Raw genomic sequence first — 12,851 nt, 5'->3', positions numbered from 1 at the left:
ATTCCAGTCAAGCGCTTCTAAAAGAAATTTCCCAGTGTGTGTGCCTTTAGTCACCTGAGCACGTAGAGGACAGAGATAGGTGGGTGTCACATGTGAAAGGGGAAGGAGGGCAATCTTTATTCTCAAATCCTCCCTTGATCCTGTGTGCCTGTGACTCACTTCCGTTGCTCAACATTGCTTTATGGCTCATAGCAGTAGGCAGACGGATTGTACTGTGACATGACAATTTTTCCTCTAAATTGAGATCTCTGGATTCCGCGAGCTAAAAATGCGGTGCGTGTCATAGCTGTAGTTATACAGAGACAGCTCTTTATGTTGCAGAGTAATTGCAGACATGACTTGCCTCGCTGGCAAATTAAACTGCCTGATCGTATCATTCACCACCTCTTAATAAATATAAATATCGAATAAATATTAATGTCTCTAATAAATCTAAACTCTGGGAATGTAGCATGTATAAAGAGCTTGTTTTTGGGTTGTATGAGCTCACTTTCTGGTTGTCAAAAAAGTTAACAAAGTCATGAAGTTAAATATTATTTTTACACTATAAATTATATTGTCTCTGCATTAAATTCTATACTGTGCAGTTTTTGTTCTGCAGGGAGAGAGGTTAAAAGCATACACTTCATTCATCACAGCAAATGGATGATGTGTCATGTGAAACTTGTCCGTTTAATTGATTATATGCTTCTTTATTCTCACACAAAAAAAACATGCTTTGTGCATCAGTTCATGAAAATTGATTTACACACCAACTTGTTTATTTTATTCTAGACATTGACTTTAATTATGACAGATATTATTATATTGTTTGTGCTTGGAGGACAATGCACAAGAAAATAAATTCCAAATGTCCGCCCTAAACAAAGTCAAGCATTTTAAACTTTAAGTGTTCCCCTTCCCATTTACAGATATATAGATCAGATATAACCATATGCCTTTCCACCATATTAGTCAACTGTCTGGCAATAATGTCACCCTTTACCCATCAACCCTATATACTTATTCCTCACTGACTGACAGTGTGTAATCAATGCCATAGTGTTCATCTGAGATTCAGGTTTCCTGTAGGTTTTGTATTTACCGCATTTTAATGTTGTGCATTTGAGTCCACTCTTGTTCTCTATTGATTGTTTCTGAGAAGGCAGGATGACAAGGTTTGAAGGGAGATTAGGTGCTGTATCCATGGATACTGCTAGACTCATTTTTATGTGCAGAAAGCAGACAGATGAGTCATCAGAGCTAACGCATGCACTCCAATGTGCAGCGTTATTCCTTTCCTTCCCCCTGTGCCCGTGAATGAGGAAAAGCATGCATAATTCAGGCTTTCTTGCTGAAATAGCTTTTTCTTTCTGCTCCCCCCTTCGTCTTGCCCCTTGAATTTCTGTACATTTCTTCTCCTCCTTCCCTCTACCTCCCTTTTGAGTCTATGCTGTTTTATTCTTGCGTTAAAGGGATAGTTCACCCCAAAATGAAAATTCTGTTGTCATTTTCTCACAAGTTGTTCCAAACCTGTGTGAAGTTCTTTCTTCCGCTGAACACAGAATAAGATATTTTGTAGAATATGGTCTCTTTAGTTTATTCTCCCATTTTTGTCTTTGTTTCTCCACCAGCTTCTCTATCTTAGCTCTCTCTGGAGATATCAAAGGTTATTCAGGTTATTCTAAGGTTATATGTTATATTTTCTGTTAGAAATTTCACATGGCCATGTTAACAGTTTGCAGTGTTCACACTGAACACAAAGGCAGCACAGTACTGTGTTGCAGACGGAGCACTGCATGGAGTGTTCGGGTCTAAGTCTTTTTTACTATGTGACACTCTGAAATTACAGTGAAAGTGTACTGTGAACCTGTCAACTTTATTTATTTTTTCATATTATTTTTTAGGGTTGGGTATCGATTCAGATGTCCCAATTCGATTCGATTTCGATTCGATTTTGGATTCTCGATTTAACTCAAATGAATATAGATTTAATACAAATACTAGGTATTTATAAAAAAGAACAGTGAACATAAGTGGGCAATTAAAAAGAAATGAAGAGCCACAAACCTGTATATTAAACTTTTTCTTTTAGGTAACGTTACACCTGAGTACATTAAAACAGAACGCATCTCTATATTTCAAATCCATACAATTGTTAAAAACAATTTTGATGCAACTTTATTCTAAAAAATTTATCTGAGAAGTCCATAAAATGGATGTTTTTATGTATTTATTCTAAAACATTAAAAGGATATTGGTTATTTATTTTTTTAGCAATTTTCAGTACACGACAAGCTTTTCTTGCGATTTTGCCGTTCGTCATGTGTGCATTTACTTTTCATACATGAGAAAAGCGTTGATTATTTTTTTACAGTCTATGGTTAATTCCTGGACACCAGTAGTTGCCATAGTAACGGACAACAATCCCTTAACTGACTTGAGTTGTTGAGCTGTGGACTATTATTTGAAGAAATCTGTTAATAATAGGGTTTGAATTATTGGTCCTGCGCTGTATATTGACTATAATTTGAATATGTCTATAATGGCTAACGTATGTGCTTAAGAGACTGCTCATTTGTAGGATCACGTAAGGCAAATGGGTGACATCTAGTGGAGAAGACTAGTAATTAGAAATATGTTAATCTTATGTTCAATGTTAGCGGAAATAAATATGGAAAAAAATTGATTCGTGGCCTTTGAGAATCGTTTCTGAATCGACCAGATTTTAAAAAACGATTAATTGAAAAATCATGGAATCATATGTCATATTTCATAAATCATATTTTTCATGGAAACAAAGCAATGAAATGTAACCTTACAAAAGTACCGAAATTAAATGAAGTTTGACTGCGCAGTTTTTTTATCTATTCAAGGTTCCACCTCTAGTGGTGACTCATAAATCACTTTCTTTTCTATATATACCACCATTCAAAATATTTTTTTACATAATTACTTTTATTCAGCAAGGACACATTAAATTACAAAACTTACACATGTTACAAAACTTTTCTTCTGTAAATAAATGCTGTTCTTTTTTTTCTTTCCAATCATCATATTAAGCAGCACAATTATTTTCAACATTGACTATAAGAAGAACTGTTACTTCAGCACCAAATCATCATATTACAATGATTCCTGAAGGATCATGTGACACTGAAGTAATAGCTACTAAAAATTCAGCTTTGACATTTATGGAATTATTACATTTTGAAATGTATTAAAATAGACCATTATTAATTATAATATTTTACAATATTACTGTCTTTATTGTATTTTGATCAAATAAATGCACCCTTTGTGCGCAGAAATTTAAACATTAAAAAATCTTACCAACCCTAAACTTTTACAGGGTTGTGTATATGTAGCACAGCTTTATGTAGCTATGATACATAGCAGACACAGGATTCAGTGATGCTGCCATGTTCAAACATGTCAATTCTCTTGGACACTCTGTCTAAATTTAGAGCAGTTGTCTTTCAACATTTTCCCTTTTTTTTCTAACACCATACAGATTGTTAATGAGTAAATGTGGTGATTTTTATTAATTTACAATTTTTGTGATCCAAACAAAGGCTCAGTAAACACTAGAAAACACTACCCTGCCTCCATATGATTGTCTGATAGATTAAGTGATTCATCTAATGTGCTCTGAGGGACTGATGCCTTTTTTAAATCACACACAGGATTCTTAATTGTATATCAGGCAAAACCAACAAATATACACAGTTCATGTTCTAGTAATGCACAGGTGTGATGTTATACCTGTTATATGTGATTTAAAAAAAATTAGTTTTCCCCTCCCACAGGCTCTTATCTGGAGACAGCAGTGTTCAGGATGCACAGTCACTTCTCTCCTTCATTCAGTCAAGTGAGGTAAGAACAAAACAGCCACTAAAGGCCACCTTTAGTGAATTGTCCTGCCACATAGTTAAACAACAGTTGGTCTAAGAATGAAAATTCTGTCAATATTAACCCTTCTCTGGACCTTGGGGTCTTCTCTGACCCCAAAGGACGTTTGCTCAAAAAAATTTTTTTTCCTTTTGTCCAAATGGCATGATACTTTCTACCGTTGTCCACACTCTATAGATCTACAAATAAAAAATGAATTGGATTGCAGGGTTGCCAACTCTCACACATTTGGCTTTAGGGTTAGGGTTAGGATTAGAGAGATCACTCTGCCTAACTCAATCTCATGCCAAATAGCCAAACCTGCTTTTGATATTAAACAAAGCTAAACTTTAAAAAAAAAAAAAATGCAAATTTCAAACAATAAATAGTGTTTTGGCGCTGATGTGGCATAACGTTAAAGCCAGAGGTGTTAAAAAAAACGGAGTTGCGACATGCTCTCGTCTCCCGGCGACGCGCGCAGCCATGTTTTGTTAATGGACAGGGTGTCCGCGGGGTTTTAAAAAGTATTAAAAAGTGATAAATCAAAATTGTCAAATTTAAGGCCATTAAAAGTGTTAAATGTGGTCTCAGAGGTATTATTTTTTTCCAAATGAGGTATTATTTTTTCAGACTATCAGGTGTCCTATTTTAATTGAAATTCTATCTGCGTTCACGTTAGTTCGTTTAAATATGGACTTTAGCATATCTGGGCACATAATCAAAGATCTTTCGTCTCCGTCTCAACGTATGTTTGATGCTGACGTCATATTCAGCGGTCGTTCGGCATCATCTCAGAACACTGCGCGCTCAACAGAAGTGACTGGCTTACGTTTTATTTTAGACTTGCTTTAAGGCATATCTTCAACGACTATCCTCATAAGAGCAATCTTAAATGACTTATATAAAGTCTAAAATGAACAAAAAGAGTTGTGAGAGAATGAGGCGCGATCCATAAACAGTATATAAGCAGTGAGATCCGCGTGTCTTTCTTCTCTTAAAGGGACAGCAGCCAATAAAGCTTCCTGTCAGGGAACAGAGAAAATGACTCGCTGCTCTTAACTAAATAACTTTTGTAGCTTTAATAAGGATTAACTATTTAATTTATAGTTTATGCAGTGCAGACTGCATATAACTTTGATAACTTTATTAAATTTCTGTATATTTCCTAACTGTTAAGACAGGAAGGGCAGGAGTAAACATGAACTTTATTATGGGTTTATGTTAGCATTGTTTTAAGTTTACTTAAATTAAAAACTGTTATATTTTTGAAGCCTAATAATAAATGTAAAAAAAAAATCAGTTGCTGTATTAATATCAGTAATACTAGCCTTCATTCATAAAAAGATGCCATTTAAACAAGTATTAAAATATACTGTCTTTATGTTGTTTCTACATTCATTTGATTAACTGTGAAATTATTATATTAAAAAATATATTAAAAACGTACAAAAACATTTCTTTTTTTATTGCGATTAATCACAGAAAAATTTTGTGATTAATCTAGTTAAAGTTTTTAATCGATTGACAGCACTAGTTTTTAGTATTTTGTTTAATTCAACAACTTATCACAGTTATAGAAATGTAATATTTGGCTCAGGTTTTGTTGTTGGATAAAAACACTAAATAATTGAATTGCTGAATTACCAATTATTAATTGAAATCAAATGTGTATGCAGTAATGCCTCTCCTTAACCAACCTTTGTGAATGTTGAGATGTATTTTACTGTCTGAATGATAACTTATAACAGATTTCCTCCTGGTGTTGATTCTAAATGTATTCTTTTTTTTGTATGTTATATATGTAAAAATCTGTGTGAATAATAGAAAGGTCGCTGATTAACACTTGCAATTCAGTGTCGTGGTGGTTTTAAAAAATATTCTGAAGGTAGTAAAAAAGGTATTAAAAAGTAGTAAATTTACTTAAGGATAGCTGTATATACCCTGATGGAGCTCTCAGTACTTCTAGCGCTGTGTCAATGCATTTGAATGCATTGGCTTGAGCGGATACACAACAAAACTATACAGATGTTTGCAGCAAGTTTTGGTAAACAGTACAGCATAATGTGCATTGATTATTAAGTCAACCATATTTACAGGATCGTTTTATTATGGAGAGTGATAGAGATGCAACATTGTAATAGTTATTCTTGTATTTAGCCCTCAGGTATTCCTTACCAATTGGTCACACTCATACTCATTGATGGTCAAATGTGACCATACACCGTAACTATTTTTCAATTAAATAAATGTTCTATATTTTAGTTCAATAATATTTATTGAATATTTTGAAGAGATCTTTTGTTACTAAATTCTATTTGTACAATAATTATTGTCAATTAGTGACCACACTTATTTATATTACAATTAGTGAGTGTAGTAATTAAGGTTAAAATAGAGAATTCAAAAAATGATTTGTAATTTGGCATTTGTAATGCCATTACCCAGTAGGTAAAGTCTTTAATAAATATACATGTATCTAATCTAGTTGCGCAAAAATAGTATTTGAGTTTTGCATTTTAATAAATATTTAGATATGATCAAATTTCTTTAAATGTTACATTTTAAAACGTTAATTAAATTTGTAGAATTATAAGAAAATCAGATGTTTGAGATAAATGATGAACTCCAAATGTTCTGTTGTTCAGGTTTGATTGTAATCATAATGTAACATCATTGAAAAAAATATTTTTTTAGTACAAAAAAATGCTACTTAACTTAATTTTAAATTACATCTTAATTGTGATTTCACAACATTTAGATATGAACCCACTGAAAAATACTTGTGAAAAGATGTGTTTCAGTCAGTCAACGAGCACATAGCATATAGTGGAGAGCTCTAAAGCAATTTACTGTTGTCATTTTATTTTTATTTTAAAACTGTATTTTCCAAAAGATGGGCAAAAATCTTACACTAAACCATATCAAATTATCCATGTTATCCCCACGAATGAAAGTTAGAGATTTGGGTCATTTATAAAGTGAATTTTACATAACATTTTTTTTGATTTTGTGTGAAAATCCATTAAAAAAATATATAGTTTTAAATGTATTTATATACATTTAAAAAAATATTATAAATACTACAAATATGTTGAGTAAAAACATTAATAAGCAGAGTAATGTTAGTTCATGTTGTCTAATTAAACCTTATTTTAAAGTGTTACCAAGATGATTAATTGTAAAAAAAAGTTATATATATATATATATATATATATATATATATATATATATATATATATATATATATATATATATATATATATATATATATATTTAAAAAACTATATATATTTTATTTTAAACATAAAGAATTACCATTTATCTTGTTTAGATCAGATCAAATAACCACCAAGAGGTCTAAGATCAACTAAACATGCAGCAATATATGTCGTACAGTGATTATGTAGGACGTGTGTGTTGAGCTGTACATTGTGTACTTTATGTTAACATATGTGCTTTCTACTTTCAGATTGCTGCTATGGAGCCACGTTTCACTGCCAGGGACCTGTTTGATTGCGTGTCTCAACAAGAATACCGGTTAGTTAAGAGTTATGAGAGATAGTGAGACTCATTAGCTTATCTGCAAGTCATACACACCGCTTGTATTGCTTTCATTAACACTGCTACGTGCATGATGCTGTTTGTTCTGTTATAATCGTTTAAACACCGCCCACCTTTAGCAGAGAGGCTGTTCTCAAGTCAGTGCTTGCTTCGGCAGGCCTCAGCAGCTATCTGCTGTCTCGTAGGACCGTTGAGTTTCTACTTTAAGGGTGTTATTGCATCATTAGCCTACCCAAACCTCAGAAGACAGTTCTGTGAATCCTCGACATCATGCCTGCCATGGTTAAATAGCATTGAAACATTGACTCTGTTCGTTGTTTACATGCCGCATTACAATTCTATTTGGTTATCTGTTAAAATGTTTTGGTTATCTATAGTTGTTCAGCCAATTCTCAACATAGTTTATTTTCAACTGGTTTCAACAGAAATACACCAAATCATCATATTAGAATGAATTCTAAAGGATCACTGAAGACTCGAGTAATGGCTGCTGAAAATTCAGCTTTTCATCACAGGAATATATTACATTTTAAAATATGTTAAAACAGAAAATAGTAATTTTAAATTGTAATGGTATTTCACAATTGTGATGAAATAAATGCAGTCTTGATGGGCATAAGAGACTTGTGAACTGTAGGGTATTTTGAGGGAGTATGAATATTAATACAGTATTCCATATTAGATTTTGATTAAAAAAATCTCAATTTAATTTTGAATAATTTTATTACAATTCATTCTGACATATATCCAGTTAAAACTGTAATTTTGTATCAAAGAAATTCTCTTTCAGCTAATATAAATCATACAGGGAGTCCAGAAACAAAATGTCAGCATTTATGGGCTGTTTCTTTTGAATAAGCTTTTACATTTCAGTCTCACTGCCAATGTTACACCTCAAGTGCATTTTAGTCAAGCTTATGTGCTAACAACATAAGATTTGTGTCCTTCACATAATCTCTGTCATTGCATGTTAATGGAGAAGTCCTGGCTGTCAATCTTTTCTATGCACAGTTGTCAGAATTATTGGCACTCATAAATATGATCAATATGGCTGTAAAAATAAATCCGCATTGGTTAGCCTTTTAATCTTTTATTCAAAAAAATCACAAAAATCCAACCTTTCATTAAAGTAAAATAATTCAAAGTGTGGGTAAATCACATTATGAAATAAATGTTTTTCTCCAAAACCCGTTTGCCATTATTATTGGCACCCTTTTACTAAATACTTTTTACAACTTCCTTTTGCCAAGATAACAGCTCTGATTCTTGTTCTATAATGCTTGATGAGTTTGGAGAGCACCTGTTGAGATCCCAGACCATCCTCCATACAGAATCTCTCCAGATCCTTCAGATTCACAGCTCCATGTTGGTGCTTCTTCTCTTCAGTTCACCTCACTCATTTCCTATAGGGCTCATTTCAGGGAAATGGGATGGTCATGGCAGAAGCTTCATTTCGTGCTCAGTGACACATTTCTGTGTTGATTTTGATGTTTGTTTTGGATCGCTGTCCTGATGTAAAATTGATTTTTTTTTTAATCTGTTGGTATTTGCTAGAATCCATGATACTATGTATCTGAACCAGTTGTCCAGGACATCCAGCTAAAAAATAAGCCTGCAACATTAAAGATCCAGCTGTATTTTTGACAGTGGACATGGGGTACTTTTTATCTGCTGGATTTGCTGCCAAAAACCTCTTTTGATAGTTTCATCTGACCACAGAACCAGGTCCCTTTTGAATTTCCAGTCGTGTCTGACAACTGAATATGCTGAAGTTGGAGTTTGTTTTTGGATGAGCAAGAAGGATTTTTCTTGAATCCCTCCCAAACAACATGTGGTGATGTAGGGGTTGTTGTTTTTTTCTGACCCCAAGACTCAACTAATCTCTGCAATTCTCCATCTGTTTCCATTCTTCCATGAAAGGTTAGGTTTTTGTGATTTTTATTTTATTTTTATGATAAATCAAAAGAATAAACAATGCAGATTTATTTTTACAGCCATCTTTGATCATATTTACTAGAGGTGCCAATAATTCTGACCACAAGTGTACAGTATGTGTACTGAGTTTAGGTCATAATGTAGAATAGATCTAGAGCGCTCACATTGCGTTGCATTCTGTGCAGTAACTCTCACTAATGTGGCACCTGTGCAATAACAGGTTATGGTGTAAACAGTCCTCTTGTGCACTCTAATTCACACTTTTTTCACTGAGTAAGGCATTAATGATACATAGAGCGCATTTAATGATACATCACCTCTTCCCCTTAAGTCGTTAGCCAGAGAAAACATTCCTGGTAAAGATATTTCGCAATTTATTCCCAGCAGTGTACAAAGGTGTTTGTGGAACTTGTCCTAACTGGAAAATAGAACGTACACGCATATTTTATCGTGTCTCAAAGTTTTCACACTGCCAATGTGCTGATTTTGATGATGATGGTTAAGTCCCAGGCTAATAAGGAAGGCTAAATACATACTAGAAATCAATGTGAATTATTCAGTGTATAAAGACTATGATTGCGGTTTTAAATATTTAGATTTAAAGTAGGATGTGGTTTTATGTTGTGTTACTTAAGAAGAGACTAATTATATGGGAGTGCTTAAGACCTCAGGCTTTTTGAGGACACCGTTTTTTGATAACTGAAAAATTCCTGACAATTTTTTTTATGAATTGTTCCCTTGAAAATGCTGAAGATTGTATAGTAGTGCAATACTATATAATTTAATAAAACATTTTTTTTAATAAATATAATCTAGTTCTGTAGGCAGGAACTTATTGGGGTGTGCAACTCACTAACTACTAATCCTACTGCGGTGAAAGTATGGCTTATGGATATGAAGGTTAAGTTATTTGACTACGTGCTCCAGACAGCAAATTCATAATTACTTATTAATATTCACCATAATTAATTTAATATTTAATATTTGCACAGTATAATTTTTTTTTTTACTGAGCTGTATTTGCATGTTCAAAAAATTGTACGCATGAATTTCATCAGGTGTCATTTTCACTGTTACTTGATTTTTCTTATTGTGTCTCACATTTGCAATGATTTATTAAGCAGGATTGCCATTTGCAAACTTTTCATGTGCTTGCCAAGTCTCTTTTGGGATATGTCTTCGGGGCCGGAGAGAACATTTATTGATTAACCTTATCAGTCAAGTGTAGCTACACGCTCGCACACACATTTGTGGAGCGGTTGACAGCTGATCTTTAGCTCATTTAACTCAGTGGGGTCAATGAGCCGTGACACCCAAGAACTCAGTGACCTCATTTTATGCACTAATCCACGTGTGTCAAATGCATGCTTTAATCATTTAGTACTGTCAGGTACTGTATGCTAATGCACAGAGACACAATGATCTGATCATGTACACAAACTGCAGTGGCATGACTGAATAACAGCCATACATTATCAGTAGCGTCAATGTAACCTGTCACCAACACAGGTCTCAGTACTATATCAGGCTTGCTTAGGCTACCTTGAACATTTTATATCTTTAAAAAAGATGGGGTCAGTTGGGCTGTCATCTCATAAGATATTGATTTGTTGGTTAAAGATCCCTTAATAATCTAAAATGGAAAGCTAAAGTGCATGTTTTGAAACAAGAAAGTGTTATTCATTGACTTTGTTCGTGATCATCTTGGCTTTAAGTGCTAAATCTCTCAGCAGGGATTGATACCTAAGCAACCAGGCACCTCAGTGACTCTGTCAACTCACAATGGCTGTGACGCTTCTGCAGCTTTTGTCTGATGTTCAGTGTTGCATGCTTGTTTTCGAACGAGCACCATCACTGCGGTGTTATGTTGTGTTTTGTTGATTTAAGAATTGGGTTCATAAAGCATTCACTCTGCTTTCTGGTGAGGGGGGCTGCCCAGTGCCCACATGTTGTATGGTTGCCATGGCAGCAATGTTGTTAAGCGTATAATTAGGCTAAAGGAATGGAGTCCTTTTATGTGTTCAATACAAACAGCATTTGAGACAACATACCCAACACTTTTTAGTGATATATTTTTATAATATTTTTTTGAGGGGGAAGGGTGGGGGGTGGGTTCTTGCTTATACTGGTTAACCCACTTTTGCCTTCAGAACTGCCTTAAAGGGATAGTTCACCCAAAAATGAAAATGTGATGTTTATCTGCTTACCCCCAGGGCATCCAAGATGTAGTTTGTTTGTTCAGTGGAACACAAATTAAGATTTTTAACTCCAACCGTTGCTCTTATAATGCATGTCAATAGGGTCTGCAACGGCTGTAGTTAAAAATCTTAATTTGTGTTCTACTGAAGAAAAAAACACACCTACATCTTGGATGCCCTGGTGGTAAGCAGATAAACATCACATTTTCAGTTTTGGGTGAACTATCCCTTTAATTCTTCGTGACATAGATTCAACAATGTGCTGAAAACATTCAGAGGTTTGGGTCCATATTGACATGATGGCATTACGCAGTTGCTGAAGATTTGTCAACTGCACATCCATGATGCAAATCTCCCGTTCCACCATATCCCAAAGGTGGTCTATTGGATTGAGATCTGGTGACTGGAGGCCATTTGACTATAGTGAACTCATTGTTAAACCAGTCTGAGATTATTTGAGCTTTATGACATGTCACGTTATCCTGCTGGAAGTAGCCATCAGAAGATGTGGTCATAAAGGGATGACATGGTCAGCAACAATACTCAGATATAGTCTGTGGCATTTAAACGTTTCATTTAAATGTATAGGCAGGTTTGGCTTAAGGGTTAGAGAGTCAGACATGTAACCAAAGGTCGTGGATTTGAGTCTCAGTTTCAGCAGGAAATGTAGGTGGTGGGAGTGAATGAACAACACTCTTTTCTAGTCTCATTACCCAACTGAGGTGCCTTTGAGCAAGGCACCTAACCCCCAATCGCTCCCCAGGCGCCACAGCAAAAAATGGCTGCCCACTGCTTCGGGTGTGTGTGTTCGATAAAATGTCCATGGAGGTAGTGGCTCAGTGGTTCATGAAGGTGGTCTACAAACCGGAAGGTTGGTGGTTCCATGCTTGTTTCCACCTGACCAAGTGTTGAATTGTACATGAGCAAGACACCAAACCCAACAGCTGCTCCCGACGAGCTGGATGGCGCCTTACATGGCTGACACTGCTGTGGGTGTATGAATGTGTGAATGAATGGGTGAATGTGAGGGGGCAATATTGCCGGTATCAATTTTTCATGTTGCGATTAATTGTTGAAGCTTTTATCACGGTGTACGGTATTACAATATGGTCTCATTATTTAATGCATTTACTAAGATTGAGCAATGGCTACATTTGTTACAGAAAGTGTTATTTTTTGTTAAGAAATTTAAGAAATACAAATGATCATTGTTAGTTTTATCTTTGTGGGGTTTCCGGGGTAATCGCTGCATTCTGCAGTTCCATCAGCGCCCTCTGCTTTCAGAAA

General features: G+C 34.6%; 1 protein-coding gene across 3 annotated transcripts in view; it reads left to right on the top strand.

The window, feature by feature from the left end:
• swt1 (SWT1 RNA endoribonuclease homolog) overlaps positions 1-12,851 on the top strand; it is a 42,514-nt gene that overhangs the window by 24,750 nt on the left and 4,913 nt on the right. For all 3 annotated transcript variants that reach the window (XM_067417759.1, XM_067417758.1, XM_067417760.1), the window contains exons 16-17: positions 3,789-3,855; positions 7,340-7,407. In XM_067417759.1, the coding sequence (XP_067273860.1) occupies positions 3,789-3,855; positions 7,340-7,407 (135 nt within the window). The remainder of the gene's footprint in view (positions 1-3,788; positions 3,856-7,339; positions 7,408-12,851) is intronic.

The sequence above is a fragment of the Pseudorasbora parva genome, chromosome 15 (genome assembly GCF_024679245.1).
Source record: "Pseudorasbora parva isolate DD20220531a chromosome 15, ASM2467924v1, whole genome shotgun sequence".
Classification (NCBI taxonomy): domain Eukaryota; kingdom Metazoa; phylum Chordata; class Actinopteri; order Cypriniformes; family Gobionidae; genus Pseudorasbora; species Pseudorasbora parva.
Note: the sequence above shows the minus strand (reverse complement) of the source record. Positions and strands in the feature narration are given on the sequence as shown.